The following is a 19,306-nucleotide window of genomic DNA, read 5'->3' as shown; positions in this document are numbered from 1 at the left end:
AATCTATTTCCCCAAGTTCTGGAGTCTAAGAGTCCAAAGTTGGGGTACTGGCCAATTCAATTCCTGGTGAGGACTCTTCTTGGCTTGTGGACAGACACCTTCTCACTATGCCCTCATGTGGCAGAGAGGGTCAGTTCTGGGGTGTCTTCCTCTTCTTATAAGATACTGGCCCCGCTGGATCAGGACCCCACCATATGCTTCATTTAACCTTCATCACCTCCTGACTGCCATCACCAGATGCAGTCACATTGGGGGTTAAGGCTTCAACACGTTAATAGGGAGTGGGGAGGGGGAGACAAACATTTAGTGAATAACAGGCCTCCATCTGGGCAAAACCAAGAAATGTTATAAGGTAAGACCTCTGAAACTGTACTATATATAACCAGCATGTTAGGCCTTTCTTGTGATCAAGCAGGTTTGGGAAGCACAGCTTTGAAATACTCTTTTCAACTGCAAACCTTGGTTTTGTTTATTTGAATATCACTTTATTTGGTACTCATCCTTCAGTAATGATTTAACTGGTTAAAAAATCTGGACTTAGTTATAGACTCACTATCCTGAATATTTAACTTTACTGTCTCTGACTTCCACTGCTGCTGTTATGAGTTGTCCTTCTTGTCAGATGAACTTTTTCCCCACTGAACTGTTTTCCCCTTGGTATCCTGCATTTTTACCATGAGGCGCCTACCTATGGGCCTCTCTTTATTTATTGTTTTGGGTCTGTTGTGATTCTTGAATCTGAACATTAATAACATTTATTAATTGTGGAAACTTGTTGCTACTGTCTTTTTAATATTGTGGCTTCCCAGGTGGTACTAGAGGTAAACAACCCACCTGCCAGTGCAAGAGACATACGAGATGCGTTCGATTCCTGAGTAGGGAGGATCCCCTGGAGAAGGCCATGGCAACCCACGCCAGTATTCTTGCTTGGAGAATTCCATGGACAGAGGAGCCTGGTGGGCCATAGTCCATGGGGTTACAAAGAGTCAAATGTGACTGAAATGACTTGGCACAAGTGCACACACATGCTCCCACATAATCTTTTTTCTCCTTCTTAAATTCTGATTATGTATGTACTCAATTTTTCTCACTCTACCTTCCATATATCTTTTAGAGGAAAAATTCCCATCTCTTTGATTTTGCCCCACACTGTGGGTAAATTCTTCAGAACTACATTCAAATTCATTAAATCTCTCTTCAGTTCTGTTGTATCTTCCACTTGACCCATCCATTTTGGATTTTTTAAAGTTTAATTTCAACAATTACATTTTTTATTTCTATAATTTCCAAGGGATTCTTTTCCAAATTGATTTTTTTCTTTTTAAAAAAAAATATTTCAAACATACCTGAGTTATTTCTACATCAGCTAGCTACTTCTGCCTGACAAATTGCCCCCATACTCAGGGGCTTAAGACAACAATTATTTATCACAACACGCATTCATCAGTGGGCTGGGAGCAGCTCACCTAATGTGGGTCAGGCTCAGCTGGGCCAGCTCTGTACAATGAACTTCATCCTCCTATGAGGACAAGCAAGCACATCTTTCTCCATGTAGAAATTCATGGAGACAAGTAGGAGCACGCTTAGGGCCTAGCCTCACAACTGGAACACATCGTTACCAAGCTACAGGGGCAAACCCGCACTGAAGAGAGGGAGGACATATTTTCTGCCTCCTTGGGAGTAGCAACTACTAAGGCATAGCAGCAGAGAGATGTCAAGGTCTGGGGCCCGTGATGCCAGCCTCCACACATTCTGGATCAGATAATCCCAAAATATGAATCCTTGGGGTTCTAGTCCTGCTGTTAGCTGTTTCTCACTCATGGAAGCTGGTCTTTTCATAAACCTAAGTGCATATTCAAATTGGCTTTGTCTATGAGAATCCTTTGTTACTTGAGCTGTTTTCCTCCAGAGAATATGTGTGTTTATCTCCATCTGGCACCTGGAGACACTACCAGCCTAAAATTAATTTCTCAGCTTGTGGTTTCCTTGACCACAGGATCATTAGACTCATGCTCCATACCTGCATGACAATCAGCCCGGGATTATACATTCTCCAGGGAGGACAGTTGTTTTCCACCCAATAAAGTTCTTCTTTGCCCTCTTTTGTTAGATATAGAGACAGAAACAGGAAGAGCAGAGAGACAGAAAGAGGTAACAAACTATTTATATCAAGGCCAACCTTTAGGAGAATAGATCATTCAAAGGAAAAGTTAGTTATTTTTTAATGTAGAGAGTCTGTATGAAAATAATTATTCAAGCATATATAAAAAAGAACAGCAAATGGACACATGTCAATCTGGGATAAGGAAGGCTACTTCTTTCTAGAATCAACAGGGAAATATCCCTTTTGAGGGTCTGTTTGCTTGTGTCCATTGATCCTATTTTAGATTTAGAGGAAGACTTCATTCCTCTTCAGCTTTTGTGTCAAACCCTTGCTGATTTGCTTTTTCTCTTGCTCAGAAGAACAAATTTTGAATGAGAATATGGAGTCTGGATGGCCAAACTTGTCCACTCACTAGTGACTGGCCACAGGTGCATGACTTCACACACCGGCTGGTTTTCTTATCAGGGAAGTGGAGATGGTGACACAAGTGAGGTGGTATAAGTTAAAGGTGATGTGCACAAACACAGTGGTCTTGCCTTATTCCATTTCAAAAATGTTTGTCAATATCCCACTGCATCCTCAGGCAATTCTTGAGCTGTAGCATCAAATGAACTTACCCAAGGAATATTCCCCACTCAGAAAGTTACAGCAGCCTGTGCTGGGAATGCAGTGGAGGAAGTGAGAGGGGGACGCAGCATGGAGAAGAAGTGAACTTACCTCCACAGTGCTCGTCATAGGTTCTGGTTTTGTCTGACTAGACAGGCAGCAGGTCAGACAGATGCACTGTTTGGGTCCCCACGATGCTTCGTTCACCCCATTTACCCTATGCTTTCCTTTCTGATCATGGTCATTCCTTCCCACAAACCTGTGCTTCCAACTGGTTACCTGTTCTTCCTGTGGGAATCCTTTCTTTAGTATTGGGTAGGCCAAAAAGTTCATTTGTGACCTGCTACAGAATGCCCAAATGAACTTTTTGGCCAACCCAATGTTTGTTGTAGTGAATGCATCTGTAATGGAGACAAACCCTCTCAGTTTTTACCTGCAATATCTTTATTTCATTTTCACTTAACTAAATTTTTGCTGAATATAGAATTCTAAGTTGATAGTTTGTTTTCTTCATGCATCCATTCAAGGGTTCATTCCATCATCTCCTGACCAACATTATTTGTGATGAGAAGCCAGCCATTAATCTTATTGTCACTGTCATTTAGTTGCTAAGTTGTGTCCAACTCTTTGCGACCCTACGGACTATAGCCCACCAAGCTCTTCTGTTCATGGGATTTCCCAGACAAGAATACTGGAGCAGGTTGCCATTTCCTTCTCCCAGGAATCTACCCAACCCAGGGATTGAACCCATATCTCCTGCACTGGCAGACAGAGTCTTTACCAGTGAGCCACCAGGGAAGCCCCACTCTTTTTGTAGCTCCCGTGAATTGAAGTCTTTTTCTCCTCTGGCTGCTTTTACAAATGTCTCTCTCTCTCTGTAGTTCTTAGTAATTTGATTTTAATGATGCTACATGCAGTTTCTTTGTATTTGTCCTACTTGAGATATATTGCAGTTTTGGGATCTGTAGGCTAATGTCTTTCATTTTATCTATAAACATTTGTATATGTATCTGTCTGTGTATATAAGCTAAACATGAATTTATTTTGATGTCCCTACCTCTAATCCATGACCACATGGATCATTCTGCCCCCTCTCCTTGTTTATCTGTAACTCCTCTTGCAGCGTTGAAGCACCTGGCTTTCAGTTATTTACTTGCCTACTTATTCAATTCCAACATACTCATATCACGGTTTCAGAATTGTTAATGTGTATTCCCATGGGGGAGAACTTTATCAACTAGAGTGCAGTACTACACAGCTCTTTTGCCTTCAGTCATGTGGAATCTACTCATTTCCAAGGTGAGTGAGCTCAGCATGTTGTGCACCCACCCCTTTCAGTGAGGTTACTGCACGCACTGTGATATATTTAAATTCTCATGCTGCACTTCATCCTGGGGTCTCCTGACCTTCTAAATGGTCTTTTTAAAATTTATATACATCAGTGTTTATGCTCTCTGGTATAAAGTTCTGTGGTTTTTTGCAAGTGTTTAATATGTCATATCCACCATTACAGTATTAGAAAGAATAGTTTCACTGCCCTAAATTGCCCTGTGCTTCACCTCTCCTGCATCCACCAGCACCACCTCTACTTCATACCTTCCACCAAATCCCTGGCAATCATTGTTTATTTTCGCTATAGTTTTGTTTTCCTGGAATATCATATAATTGGAATCAATGTATGTAGCTTTTTCAATCTGGCTTCTTTCACTTAGCAATATACAACTTAAGATTCATTCACATCTTTTTGTGCCTTGATAGCTTTTTCCTTTTTATTGCTGAATGATAATTCCATTCAATAAATGTAATGCAGTTTATTCATTATCCTATTGAAGGACATCAGGGTTGCTTCTAGGTTTTTTGAAGTTATAGATAAAGCTGCTGTAGATATTCACATTTAGGTTTTTGCATAGACATAAGTCTTGAAGTCAGTTGTGTAGCCACCCAGGAGTGGAGTTGCTGGTCATGTTGTAAGACTGGTTTTGTAAGAAACTGGCAAACTGTCTTCTAAGACAACAGTTCCAACTGTAGCATTTTTCATCCCCACCAGCAATGAGTGAGAGTTCCCAGTGCTCTCTAGCCTTACTAGCAGTTGATATCATCAGTTGCTTATTTTATCCATTCAAATAGGTCTGTTATGCTACCTCACTGTTGTTTTAGTGTACATTCCCTAATGAAAAATGATGCTAAGCATCTTTCCATATGTTTACTTTTCAACTGTATATTTTCTTTGGTTAAGTGTCTTCATATCTTTCATGTTCTCTTACTTTTGAGTTTTAAAAGTTCTTTGTAACTTTTGGATACCAGCGTTTCATCAAATACGTGTTTGCAAATATTTTCTCTCAGTTTGTGACTCATATTTTCATTCTTAGCAAGACTTTCACAGAGCAGAAGTTTTTCACTTTAATTCTCAAGTCTCAGTTTAATTCTTTTTTAAGTCTCACTTGTCAAGTATTTTCTTTTCTGGATCACGCTGTTTGTGTCCTATTTTAAAGGTCATCACCAAACCAAGGTTGTGTAGATTTTCTCCTGTCTACTTCAAGAAATGTTAAAACTGTGTATATTATATTTATCTCTATAGTTCATTTTGAGTTAATTTTTGTGTAAGGTATAAGGCCTGTGTCTAATATTTTGGTTTGTTTTTGTATTTGAATGTCCAGCTGTTCATTTTGAAACATTTATTGAATGGCTATACTTTCTCCATTGAATTGCCTTGTGCCTCTGTCAAATGTCAGTTGACTATATTTGTGTGGGTTCATTTCTGGATCCTCTATTTTGTTGCATTGATCTTTATACCAGAGAGTGTATACTATGCAGGGTCTTTTTCAGTGAGTTGGCTCTTCACATCAGGTGGCCAAAGTATTGGAGCTTCAGCTTCAGCATCAGTCCTTCCAATGAATATTCAGGTTGGATTTCCTTTAGGATTGACTGGTTTGATCTCCTTGCACTCCCAAGAGTCTTCTCCAACACCACAGTTCAAAAGCATTAATTATTCAGTGCTCAGCTTTCTTTATAGTCCAAATCTCACATCCATGCATGACTACTGGAAAAACCATAGCTTTGATTATATGAACCTTTGTCAGCAAAGAAATGTCTCTGCTTTTTAATACACTGTCTAGGTTTGTCATAGCTTTTCTTCCAAGAAGCAAGCATCTTTTAATTTCATGGCTGCAGTCACCATCTGCAGTGATTTTGGAGCCCAAGAAAATAAAATCTGTCACTGTTTCCAATTTTTCCCTATCTATTTGCCATGAAGTGATGGGACTGGATGCCATGATCTTCGATTTTTGAATGTTGAGTTTTAAGCCAGCTTTTCACTCTCCTCTTTCATCCTCATCAAGAGGCTCTTTAGTTCCTCTTCACTTTCTGCCATTAGAGTGATATCATCTGCATATCTGAGGTTGTTGATATTTCTCCCAGCAATCTTTATTCCAGCTTGTGATTCATCCAGCCTGGCATTTTGCATGATGTACTCTGCATAGAAGTTAAATAAGTTAAATAACTTTTATCTGTTATATAACTGATATCTGTTCACCAACAAATCCACTTTGGGCTTTTGCTTATTTTCTTGGTTATGGGTCACATTTGCCTGCTTCCTCATGAGGGAGGATTTCTCCCAGCTTTCCTGCCCTGGCCCTGCCTTCATCTGCATCACTGCAGTGCATCAGGGGAGGCCCCAGAGAAAGAAACAGAGCCTTGTATGACGGGGGCTCCTTGGAACCCAGTATCCCTCCCACCAGCCCAAGGGCAGGTGCAGTGCAGGCGTGCATGCTTAGCCACTCAGTCGTGTCCAGCTCTCTGGGACCCCATGGACTGTAGCCCGCCAGGCTCCTCTCTCCGTGAGATTTTTCAGGCAAGGATACTGGAGTGGGTTGCCATTTCCTTCTCCTGGAGATCTTCCTGACCCAGGGATAAACACTGCATCTCTTGTGTTTCCTGCTTTGCAGGCGGATTCTTTACCCAGCAGGTGCAAAGGGCTTGTCACAAATCCTTCTACTCTGTAGAAGGCATGCTCCTCCTCCTGCCCCTCCCCCTGCCCCTTCTCCTGCCCCAGGCACAGGTGAAACAGCCACAGGTCCCTCTGGTCCTGGGAGGCAGGCCTTGGCTGTTTGTGGAATTCATTTGGGTTTCTTTATGTCTTCAGCTCTCTGCTGCTTTCTAAAATTTTCATGTCACTTCTCCAGCTTGCTGTCCTTATTCAGGTGGGAGCCACAATCTGTGCCCTAATCAGAAGCAAAGGCCTCTTCCTCCCCGTCCTCCCTGCCACCCCCAACTCACCGCTGTCTCTTTGCCCAGAGCTCAGATAGCTAGTCCACTCTTCCACAAAGGCATGGCCGTTGTCTGGAAGCCCTGTGGGTTTTTGTAACTGGCACATGCCCATGGGGCAGACAGATGTCGCACACACTCAGCACTGTGTTTCTGTTTCTGATCTGTGCGACTGTCCTCCTCACCTCCAAAGCTCAGATTTGCTTTTACAGTTTGCCTCAATCTACGTATCACTTTTCTCCTGTTTCCACTGAACCGGGGATCCCTAAGGGCAGGGCCTGTGTGGGCCTTAGATCTGATTCTCCAGGGTCCAGCACCAGGGCTGTTTGATAATATTAACACAAGTTGGACTCACGGACGAAGAAACAGATGGCGGGGAAACTCCTCTCCCCACCCCTATCCCAGACCACAGCCTCCAGGGGACACCAGCATGTCCAGGGCCTCCTGCACCCCCCACAGTTGTAGTGCTCACAGCCTTGACCTGGACAAGGCCTTCCATGTGTCTGCCTGGTGGGGAAGGTGGCCAGGGCTGGTGCACACTCTCCCTGGACCTGATCAACCCCCTCCTGCCACTGACCCGTCCTTCTCACAACCCCTTCAGGCCGATGCTGACCAAGCAGTGGCCCCTCCCACCCAGTAGACAAATGATGGAGGGCAGCTTTGCGTTCTCAGCTGCCAGGAAAAGTGGCGGGGCTGGAGCTGAGGGTGTGGAGAATGGGTCGGGAGGTTACCCCCGCCAGAGGACATTTCACCCTCAAGGAGTGCATTTCCCTGCCTTAGCAGACCCCAGAAGCTGCCTACCCTGACCTGGGTGAGGCCCATGATCCCCCGGTCAAGGAGGATGTCAGAAGATACTTCATTAGGGGAAGAGGTCCTGCCTCAGGACCCCTATGAGTCCAGCAGTGGGAGGGGGGCCAGGAAGGCGGGCCCAGAGAGAGACTGGCAAGCCAGGGAAGCCCCGCCACCTCCACTCAGATTTGAGTTCTGCTGGGGCCCCTGTCTTGGTTGACTGGTGACCTGCCCCCATTACAGGGGGCAGGGGCCACCACACCATGCACGATTCGGCCCCCATTGCCACAAGAGAATGCCTGTGCTGCCCCAGACAGGCCCTACCACCCCAGAGCTGAGTGCTGTGTTTCTCCCCAGGGAAGCGGCTGCCACTCTTTTCTAGCCGGCTTTGCTTCTCCAAGGAAGAGAAGAACACTGTAAAACGAGCACCCCGAGGTAGCCCCGTCTCCCCTCTCAACACGGGGAGGGGGCTAGGAATCTGCACCCCCATGGGCCAGGCCACCAGCAAGGAAGGGCCGGGGAGCCTATAGCCAGGCCGGGTTCCACTGCAAGCTGGAGTGTGCAGCAGGAGGGTGGTCCTGCCCAGGACACAGCATCCGGGAGGTGGGGGGAGGCAGTGGTAGGGATGCAGTCATGAGCACCTGCTAGACGCAGGATGTTTCCCCAAGCCTGGGGACCGGCAAGAGTCACACAGCAGCCCTGCTGGGAGCTGCTCCACGGACATGGCCAGATGGTGGGGGTTGAGAGTAGGGAGCGAGTAGGGAGAGAGTAGGGGCGCACAGCGACAAGGCAGCACAAGCAGATTGCCTAGCGGAGGTGACAGCTCATGGGTGAGAGACGGCTGGGCCCACGGGGTGGAGGGCACCACGGCTGGCTTCAGCCCTCAGAGGGGGCTCAGAGGGTGTAAAGGGGCTCCAGCGTCACTACAGGGGTCAAGCCAGAGTGAGCTTACCCTCACTTAAGGCCCAGGCCTGGGCAACCCGGGGAGGATGCCCTCAGGGCCCAGGCTGGGCCACATGGGGGTGGGATGACTTTGAAACTTGACCCTGCCCACTTCAGCCGTCCCCACCCCACGGGTGCCCCACCCACCCCTGCCTGCCCTACTGGCACCTGACCATCCTTGTCCTGCACTCACACTCATCGCTCCTTACCTGCAGAGATCAAAACCTCCAAGGACAAGGTCGAGACCTGCACCACCCCTGGCTGTGTGATGGCAGGTAAGCCCGCCTCCCTACCAAGCGTTGCCCCAGGTAGGGGGGTAACAATGATGGTGGTGCAGGCACTGCCCAAGGCCAAGAGGAGAGCCACACACACATATATACACATACACACACCCATACATAAACACATATACACATATGCACATACCTACACATATACATACACCCATACACACACACACACACACACACACACACACACACACACACACGGCCCTGGGCTCAATGCAGACCTGGCTGTGAACACAGACAGGGACTCCTCTGCAGGTGTCTCACCCCCTGTACCGCCCAGGAAGCCGCTCCCTGCCCGCTGAGGCCCTTGTGACCACAGCAAAGCTAGCAAGGGACCCCACATGCTCTTTTTTGCATTTACAGAAAGAAAATCACACAAACACACACTCAAGTTTTCTCCCAGGAATTCATCTTAAAATTGTGTGCCATGTACAGCTATTTTGCAGATCAAACACAGTGGAAATGGTACAAAGAAACACTAGTGTAAAACCTCAGCAATGTGATTCTTCGGCCCACATTGGGGCCGTGGAGAGACCCCTGTAGTGCTGCCTCCTGCGAGGTCCCAGACACGTAAATTAGAAAGGGAGGGTCCTGGGTGGGGTTCCAGCCTGGCCAGTCCGGCTGAAAGCATTCCACCACTGTCCCTGCCACTTGGGGTTCTTGGGGCAAAGACAGCCCTCCAGCAGGAAATGAAGCCCCGTGGTGGATGACAGCGACCATCCCCCACGGACACAGTGACCCATTTCAGGGCTCTGGGGCAGGGCCAGCGTCGAGCACTTGCTGCAAGCCAGGTGGGCTCAGACCGCCAGCATCGCAGATTTGCAGATGTGGAAGGGGAGGATCAGGACAGTCACAGGGGTCCAAGGTTGTGTGGCTGATAACTGGAGTCCCTAGAGCTGGGGGCTTCCCTGGTGGCTCAGACGGTAAAGAATCCGCCTGCAATGCAGGAGACTTGGGTTCAATTCCTGGATTGGGAAGGTCCCCTGGAGAAGGAAATGGCAACCCACTCCAGTGTTCTTGTCTGGAGAATCCCATGGACAGAAGAGCCTGGGGGCTACAGTCCATGGAATCACAGAGAGTCAGACATGACTGAGCAACTAACACACACTAGAGCTGGAGCCCCTGTTTACAACCGCCCTGAGGTCCCAGGGTGACTAACGCTGCCGAGGGCACTTGGCTGTGACTGAATATCTAACTGCCCATCGGGCCATCCACACCGGGTCTTCCCTTTCCCTCCGCACCCCCTGGGGACGAACAGCTGCCAGGATCCTCCAGAACATGGACCCGTCCATGGAGCCGTGTGACGACTTCTACCAGTACGCATGCGGGGGCTGGCTGCGGCGCCACGTGATCCCTGAGACCAACTCGCGCTACAGCGTCTTTGACATCCTTCGGGACGAGCTGGAGATCATCCTCAAAGGTGAGCACAGTCTCCACCATGGGGAGCAGAGGGACAGCCAGCAGAGCCCTCCTCACCCAGCGGGCTGGGAAGAGGGAGTCCCTTGGGATGAAGCCTCACCCTGGGCTGGGACTTTGACCCTTCCCCACCACCAGCAGTCACCTGAGGCCTTTGTTCGGCTTCTCTGCCCGCAGCGGTGCTGGAGAACTCCACCACCAAAGACCGGCCAGCCGTGCAGAAGGCCAAGGTGCTCTACCGCTCCTGCATGAATGAAAGTGAGTGGCCAATGGGGCCGCCCTGCCAGGACCCTGTTCTAGGACCCCATGGCCCTCAGCAGAGCAAGGGACAGGGCACCACTTCAAACTCACCTGGGGGGACCGTGTGCCCACCACCCCCCCGCCCTGCCTGACCATAGGGTCCAGGCTTCCTGTGAGCATGGGCTGACTGCCAGCTACCCAGAACCAGCTCACACCCTGTCCCTTATGGGCGACGTGTTCAGGCTGGAGGGAGATAGTGAAGGATGCATGTGTGCACAGATGCGAATGTATGTCTATCGTGTGTGTGCTTGTGTATATATGTGTGTGTAGGAATGTGTGTGTATATGTTTGAATGTGTATTGGTGTATGTATGTCTGTATTTATGCATTTGTGTGTATGTGTGTATACATATACATGTGGATATGTGTATTAAGTTTTTGTGTGTGTCTGTGTATATGTGTGCGTGTCTATATACATATGCATATGTATGTCTTTGTGTGTATAGGCATATGTGTTTGTGTGTATGTCTTTGTATGCTTGTGTGTATACGTGTATGTGTCTTTGTGTGTGTGTGTGTAGGTATATGTATATGTGTCTGTGTGTCTGTGTGATTTGTGTGAATATGTGTATGCCTGTGTATATGTTGGGGGCGTGTTGGGGGATTTCTCGGGGAGCTGGTCCCTATTAAGAGGATTCAAACACTTGGGCCCCTCCAGCCATCTTCCCTTGGCCACCTGCCTTGGGGCTTTCAAGCCTAGCCCATGCTTTTGGCTGCTCTGGGGACAGTTCTTCGGTGCCAAGGTTCAAAGCTGGCTATTTCCCCAGGTTCTCTGGAAGGAGGGGCTTGTTCCTGGTGTACTTGAGAGCAGGACTTGTGGGGACCCCAGCATCATCTGGGTGTCTCTGTGCAGTCTCTGGCTAGTGCACTCTCTCCTCCCCATGGAAACAAGAGGCCACCTGATCTGGTCTGGCTGGCACCTGCCAAGTGAAGGCGGTGTCCTCAGTTCCCACATGTATAGAGTTTCTGACCTGAGAGACAAATCTTCTAAAGGACAACGCCAGACTGAGTATAAATGTACAGGTGTGACCCACGGCCTGCAGCCTGGTGGCCAGTCCATCACCTATTGGAACCAGCCCAGGAAGCCAGTGACTCTTGTCACAACCGACCCGAGACTGCCAGGACTCCCTCAGTTTTGAACCTGCTCTCAGCTTGGGACCCAAGAAAGCAAGCCCAGTGTGCCCTCACCAGCCACGTGGGATACCATACTTCTCACTCCCCCAGGTCCTGGCTCCCCTCCCCCTGGACCGCTCCCCCACCAGCCAGCTCTCGAGCCTGTCCAGATCAAGTGGCTGGCCAGTCCCTCCCCACCCGGAGCCTCTGCCTACTCCACAGGCCTCTCTGTTCCCACCCACACTGATTCTGGACCCAGGTTCTCCCAAGCTTCCTGAACCACCACACTGGGAGGTTGTGTGTCAAGCTCTGCCAGCAGTTCAGCCACCCGATGCTGGGATTGGAGGGCTTGAGGGCTTCCCCACCAACGAGTTGGTCCCCCACCCCTGCCCAGAGTGCTGCCTGGGCCTCTTGAATCCCGCCTGCTCCAGGTCACAGCCCCCAATACCCTCGTCCTGGTGGCACCTGGGCTTTCATCAACCCTGGGCCCCTCCCCGCCTGTGTCCTGTCTCTGCTCTTTCCAGGGCCCCACATGTCCCACTCTGCAGAATCTGTGTAGGGAGGGTCGGACATAGCGCTATGCGTCAGCATACCTGGGCGTGCAGCAGGTGTCACACACGTACACACACCCCTCGGGCATCGGGTGAGTGACCACTCCCTCCCCTTTCAGGTGAGATAGAGAAGCGAGACTCACAGCCCCTGCTGAACATCCTGGAGGTGGTGGGAGGCTGGCCAGTGGCCATGGACAAGTGGAACAAGAGCGTAGGTAAGGCAGGGCAGGTGGCCCTGGGCCTGGGGCTCCTTGGAGCCAAGGCCTTCTAGGCCCGAGCTGGAGAGTATGCAGCAGCTGCTAGTGGGCTCTGGGTAGCCGGTCCCTTCCAGCTCTACAGAGTGGCATCCCTTCCAGAGCCCTAAGGAGAGACCAAGGGCTCCGGCTCTCAGGGCAGGCTCTGCTTCCCGCACTGTTGTTCCCTGTGGACAATGGGGGGAAGGGCGACCCCAAGCCCCCCTCCAAGGCCCACTGGTGTGCTTGCTGCCATAAGCCAGGGTCCCCTACACCCCCGAGTTCTGGGATTCCCCATCAGATGAGGGGCTGGGCTAGACCCCGAGGCCGGCAGGTCTCCAGCATGAGGCACTGACCCTCAGGCCCCCAGTGGGAGCTGGAACAGCAGCTGGCCGTGATGAACGCACAGTTCAACCGGCGGGTGCTCATTGACCTCTTCATCTGGAACGACGACCAGAACTCCAGCCGGCACATCATCTACGTAAGAGCCAGGGGGCCGGGGAGGCAGGGCTCCACAGGGCCAGGTGGGCCTGGTGTGCTCCCGGGCCCTGCTCTCATCCACACCTGCAGTACAGGGGGCCAGTGCTGACCATCTGGGCTTCTGGGACCCAGGTCCTGACCAGGAGTAAGCCCATGTGCTGAGGTGGTCTTTGGGACACTCTGTCCACGCCTTTGGCACCAGCTCAGAAAGTCTGACCTTAGAGAGCTACCACTGGTCACAGCTAGAAGGCCACAGAGGACCCATGTGGAATGTGCCCTCACTTTGGGGGGGCGGGAGAGGGTGCCCAAGGCCCTGCAGGTGGGCCTCCCCTCAGCCCACCCACAGTCCAGCCCAGGGCAGGAGTTGGGGCTGGTGCCTGCATGCACTCCACATGGAGCTCAGGTTCCCACCGGGCACAGTCTGGGGGAGGGGCGAAGCTGGGGACCTAGCTCCGTGCCCAGGTTCCCACGCTCTGTCTGCAGATAGACCAACCCACCCTGGGCATGCCATCCCGAGAGTACTACTTCAAGGAGGGCAACAACCAGAAGGTGAGTCAAGGACTGCCTGATGCTGGATCAGCCCCGTACCCCCAGCACTTTCCTGCCTGCTCCCTCTGCTCCACGTGCCCTCTGCATGTCACTTGAGGGCCCCCTGAGGCCCAGCTCTCTGTGTGTCTGCCCCACCCTTGTCCCACAGCTGGCCTTTGTGGGCACCTGCATTGCTCAGTCCCGGTGCTGAGGGCTGGACATGCAGATGTGGACCCCTGCCTTTGTCGCTGTTGCAGGGGTGCCCCTGAACCCCTGGAGCCAGGCTTGGCAATCAGCTCAGCCCTGCAGCCCCGAGGGGCACACCCTGCCCGCCCCCTTGCCAGGGCAGAACTAGAGTCCATGCAGCCAGCTCAGGGCCTGTAGAGATCTGAACACAGCCACCAACTAGGCCCTAAGTCTGCTCCCTGAGCTGTCCTGCTTGTGCATGCAAGGAGAGAAATGGGGAACCAAATAGTGGCAAGGACAGGGCCAGCGAGGGGAAGAGGGGGAAGTTGGAGAGGAAAGACTGGGAGTGGGCTGGGACGGCAGGAGGTGACATGACCCACAACCCGGAAGCAATATGGTGGGCCTCCCGCAAGAAGTAGGCTGTGAGCTAGGCTGTGAAGGATGGGACCAGCCAAGAGAAAGGACAAGGGTGACCAAAAGCAGGACCTGTGAAGGGGCCGTGGGGTGGGAGATCAGACCAAGGAACCCAGCTCAGAGCAGCAGGGGCTGGAGCATGTGGATGGGCTCACACCTGGCAGCCAGGGAGCAGAGCCCACCAGCACTAGCCTGTGGGCACTAACCCAGCCTGACACCAAGCAACGGGAAGGAGGAGGCCTCTGTGGTTCCCGCCCACAAATGATGGGCCACAAAGAAGGTGGGTCCAAGACGGGCACACATCCTCAGGACTGATTCCCAGTGCCCAGCTGAGGCCAGCCCCCCTGAGCCCTGGGCCATTTCCAGCACCTACTGTGTGCCCTGCACTTCACATGTGGCCGTGCGGTCCTCTGGATTAGGTCTCAGGCCCTGGTCACACACAGGAGGGATGGAGCGGGAAGCCCAGCCCTGAGTGCCTGGTGCGGGTCACACAGGCACCATCCACACAGAGCTCGCAGCCACCCACCCAGGCTTGGTGGGGAGCATGAGCCCCAGCGCTGAGGGCCCTGTTCTGGGAGGCATAAGCCGTCTGGAACGCCTGTCCGGGTGAGTACCTGAGGGCTGCTCTCTGTCATATGTCCACCGCACCCCCGCAGAGAGCACCATGGGGGCCAAGGCGGCCGAGGCCACCAGACTTTGTCCTGCGTCCTTTGGCCCAGGTACGGGAAGCCTACCTGCAGTTCATGGTGTCAGTGGCCACGATGCTGCGGGAGGACTTGAACCTCCCCGAGAATAGCGGCCTGGTTCAGGAAGACATGGCCCAGGTGCTGGAGCTGGAGACGCAGCTGGCCAACGTGAGGCCGCGCCCCAGGTGGGCGGTGCAGGGGGGGGGCCACACCGGCCCCCGTGACCGCCCGCCCTGCTGCAGGCCACGGTACCCCAGGAGGAGCGCCACGACGTCACCGCCCTGTACCACAGGATGGACCTGGAGCAGCTCCAGAACAGCTTTGGTCTGAAGGTGAGCCCCGCCCCCACCCACCCGCCTCTCCTCTTAGCCTCGATACACCCCCCGAGAGGGGCCATGGGACCCCCCACATATGCCCTCCAGGAAGGGCCATACACCCCCTCGAGAGGGGCAGTGAGACCCCTAGATACACCCAACATGGATGCTTCCACACCAGGACAGTCTGAACCTCAAGATGCCCCCCAAGAGGGGCCATGGGACCCCCCACATACACCCCCTCAAGAGGGGCCGTGGGACCCCTAGATACACCCCCTCGAGAGGGGCCATGGGACCCCTAGATACACCCAACAGGGATACTTCCACACCAGGACAGTCTAAACCTCAAGACACCCCCCGAGAGGGGCCATGGGACCCCCCAGATACACCCCCTCGAGAGGAGCCATGAGACCCCTAGATACACCCCTGCCAAGAGGGGCCATGGGACCGGTCACTCAACAGGGACACCTTCACACCAGGACAACAGACATCAGCTGTCCTTCTGTGGATGGGGGTGCTACCCTCCCATGAGGTGGCTGCTACAACGTCCCGTTTTCTGAGTGGGAAACAGCCTGATAGGGGTTATGGACTCACCTGGCTGAGTCAGGCAGACCCCCACCTGGGGCTTTCTGTCCCCAGGCCCAGCTCGGGACCCCCACTGTGGCCAGACCCTCCAATCCTACCCTCCCCACCGGCCAGCGCCAGAGGCTGGGGAGAGGCAGCCCAGCCTAGGAAGAGAGGAGATCGGCTTTGGGCCCTTCCCCACCCCCCATCCACCCACAGCCTGCCCTGACCACCCTGAGCAGTCAGAGGGGCCTCCCCCAGTGGGAGGAGGGACAAGAAGGCCGTTCTAGCCATTGCCAACTAAAGGCGGCAACCGAGGCTCAAGTCAGAGGGAGGAGGGTGCAGCTGGGGACAGAACCAAGTCAGCAGGAGGAAGGCAGAGGCAGAAAGCTCCTTCCTCTGACCAGAAACCTGAGTGTCTGGGGCCACGGAACATGAGGGGACTCAGGGAACAAGAGAGGAGGTCTTGGGGAACAAGACAGGACTCAGGAGAGGCCCCGCCCGGGGCTCTGAACCTGGTGCTCTGGAAGGCCCCATGGCGCCCAGTCCTACCCTTCCTTCCCGGCTCTCAGCCATGGCCCGCTGTGACACCCTCACCCGCAACCCACTCCCCAGCGGGCACTTTCAGGGCACTAGCTCCATCCATGAATGAAGAAAGCAGCCCCTGCCTGGAGCTCAGTTCAGGAAAAAGACAGGTGGCCTGCAGAGTATGTCAGAGGGCCAGCAAGAAGGGGACAGAAGTACAGTGTGTGCTGAGGTCCTGAAGCCAGGGCTGCGGGATGTCTGGGGGCAAGTGGAGGCCAAGGGGGAAGGGTGGACCGTGTCAGGCCTCTGGGGCCGCTCTGAAGGCTCCAGCTGTGATGGGACAGGACTTGGCTCACAGAGAAGAGGACCTGGCTGCTGAGGGCACAGGGAGTGGAGCCGAGGGCCAGAAGCAGAGATGGGTCAGGACGTTGATGCACAACCCAGAGAGGTGGCAGCCTGGGACCAGCGGCAGCGGAAGTGCCAAGAGACCTGGCTTGTGGGTTAATTTGGAAGCGAGATGGGCAGGACTTACAAATGGACTCAACATGGGAAGTGAGAGGAACAGAACTCAAGATGGCCAGAAGTTGCCCAGGAGACGGCCCCAGAAGAGCAGGGGGCATGTCCAGGAACCCAGAGCTCAGAATGTCTGGATGATAATGGGTTTATAAAGCTTAGAACTGTCACATGTGAGCACATCCACACAGCCCCCGTCCTGCCCTGCCCCTGAAGCAGCGCCACCCTCCTCGCACCACACACTCGCCCCAGCTGCCTTGTTCCACATTCCCTGGGCGAGTCAGCATCTCACCTCACTGGGGCAGCAGCGACCTCCCACTCATCCTGATTGCTGTACAATTGACCCTAAGAACACACAACAGTTTGTGCATCTTCTCTACTCTTGCTGCACCTCTGGGTCAGTTCCAGTTCTGGACTTTTCTGAACAATGTTGCTGCACTCGTTCTCTTGCCTGTTTTTTAGCACACACACACAAGCATCTCTGTCAGGCAACCACCCAGGGGTGCAGTGGCCAGGTTGTAGGACACAGGTCTTTCCAAAGCCATCATACCCATTTACACTCCCCAACAGGAGTGAAACGCTCCCTCTGGTGCTTGGGTGTGCCCATTCCTTCCGTCTTAGCCCGTCCAGAGATGTGCTGCGGAATTCTGTCTGAGTTGGATTTGATGTTCCCTGAACTACTCCACACCGTCTGGCCAGCGATGACCCCCTTTTCCTAAGTGTCTGTTCAAGTCTCTTTCCATCTCTGCCTTCTTCTTGCTGGTTTTTAGTTCTTTATAGACACTGGATGTGATCCCCGGGTCAGTTTCTGTGTATCAAATGTCCTCTCCAACAGGCAGCCTGATATGTTACTCTCATACTGGTTCTTTTTTATTAAGGAGGTTTAAAACAGTCCAGTTTATCAGTTTATCAAAGTTGGATGGATACTGTCTCTATGTCTCACGTTCTTTGCATTCTGCTTAAGAAATCTTTGCCTGTCCAGGTCGTTTAGATCGAAGTCTACCTTGAGGTGATTTATTTTGCTTATTTCTTTTTGGTTATTCTGGGTCTTTGTTGCTTTGAGCAGGCTTTCTCCAGTTGCAGGGAGTGGGGGCTGCTCTTCACTGCATTGCATGAGCTTCTCATTGCAGTGGCTTCTCTTGCTGCGAAGCACAGGCTCTAGGCTCACAGGCTTCAGTAGTCACAGCACATGAGTTTAGTAGTTGCGGTGCATGGGCTTAGTTGCTCCACATTGTGTGAAATCTTCCCAGACCACGGATTGAACCCATGTCCCCTGCACTGGCAGCATTCTTATCCACCACACCACCAAGGAAGTCCTGATTTTTTATATAGAATGAGAAGGAATTGTTTCATTTCCTCCCTGTGGCCATCCAGACGATCTAGCACGGTTTACTGAAAAGACTCCATCATCAGCCACTGCGCTGTGTGCCGCCTTTGTTAAAGACTGAGTGTCTTTGTGTGCCTCTGCGTGCATGTCTGTGTCTGTGTGTTTGTGCCTGCGTGTGTTGTCTCTGAACCCTCTTCTGTTCCACTGGTCTCTGTTTATTCACACGCCAGCACCCATTGCCTTTGTTGCGGCAGCTTTGTGATAAGTTCTGATGTCTACCAACTCTGTTCTTCAAGATCAAATTGATTATTCTTGAACTTTTACATTTCTTACAAGATTCAGAGTCAGCTAGCCAATTAGACACACACACGCACACACACACACACACACACACACACACAAAGCTGCTGAGATTTTGATAGGGACTGCTTCCAATCTAAGTGTCAGTTTGGGAGAAGATCAACATCTTTACAATCTTCTGATCCATGAACCTTCCATATATATTTATTTCTATATATTTATGTTTTCTCTTGTTTCCCTAAGTAAGTTTTACAGTTTTCTATGTCAAAGCCTTACATATCTTAAAATAGATTTATTCCTAGGTTTTTAAAATATCATTGCCAATGGTACCATTCTGTAATATATCTTGCTTGTTCCTGGTATATATTAATAAAAATACTTTGTATATAGCAATTTTACTCAAAGCATGTAGTAGTTCCAATAGTTTATCCTTTCATATTTTATAGACACAGAGTCATGTTCTTTATGAAAAATCTGTTTTTTCCTTTTCAATCCTTACTGATTTTTTTTTTCTTATCTTATTGAACTGGCTAGGACTTCTAGCATAACGCTAAAATCATGACAGTAGATATCTTGTTTCCTTCCTGATCTCAGAAGAAAAGCTTGCAATGTTTTGCAAGCTTTCACTTAATTTTGTTTGCTGTAGAGTGGGGTTTTATTTGTTGTCACTGTTCCTGTTGTATTCATTGTTCAGTCACTCAGTCATGTCCAACTCTTTGCAACACCATCAACTGTAGCACGCCAGACTTCCTGTCCTTCACCGTCTTCCAGAGCTTGCTCAAACTCATGTCCATTGAGCCAGTGATGCCATTCAACCATCTCATCCTCTGTCATCCCCTTCTCCTCCTGCCTTTAACCTTTCCC

At 51.2% G+C, this 19,306-nt stretch overlaps 1 protein-coding gene across 1 annotated transcript in view; it reads left to right on the top strand.

Annotated features, from left to right (window-relative positions):
- MMEL1 (membrane metalloendopeptidase like 1) overlaps positions 1–19,306 on the top strand; it is a 35,188-nt gene that overhangs the window by 7,875 nt on the left and 8,007 nt on the right. The window contains exons 2-10 of the mRNA XM_040264172.1: positions 8,120–8,197; positions 8,920–8,979; positions 10,253–10,414; positions 10,588–10,668; positions 12,492–12,587; positions 12,968–13,086; positions 13,569–13,634; positions 14,933–15,067; positions 15,142–15,231. Of these exons, the coding sequence (XP_040120106.1) occupies positions 8,120–8,197; positions 8,920–8,979; positions 10,253–10,414; positions 10,588–10,668; positions 12,492–12,587; positions 12,968–13,086; positions 13,569–13,634; positions 14,933–15,067; positions 15,142–15,231 (887 nt within the window). The remainder of the gene's footprint in view (positions 1–8,119; positions 8,198–8,919; positions 8,980–10,252; positions 10,415–10,587; positions 10,669–12,491; positions 12,588–12,967; positions 13,087–13,568; positions 13,635–14,932; positions 15,068–15,141; positions 15,232–19,306) is intronic.

Source organism: Oryx dammah, unplaced genomic scaffold (genome assembly GCF_014754425.2).
Source record: "Oryx dammah isolate SB20612 unplaced genomic scaffold, SCBI_Odam_1.1 HiC_scaffold_21, whole genome shotgun sequence".
Taxonomy (NCBI): Eukaryota; Metazoa; Chordata; class Mammalia; order Artiodactyla; family Bovidae; genus Oryx; species Oryx dammah.
The sequence above is the reverse complement of the archived record's forward strand: the minus strand, read 5'-3'. Positions and strand labels throughout refer to the sequence as shown.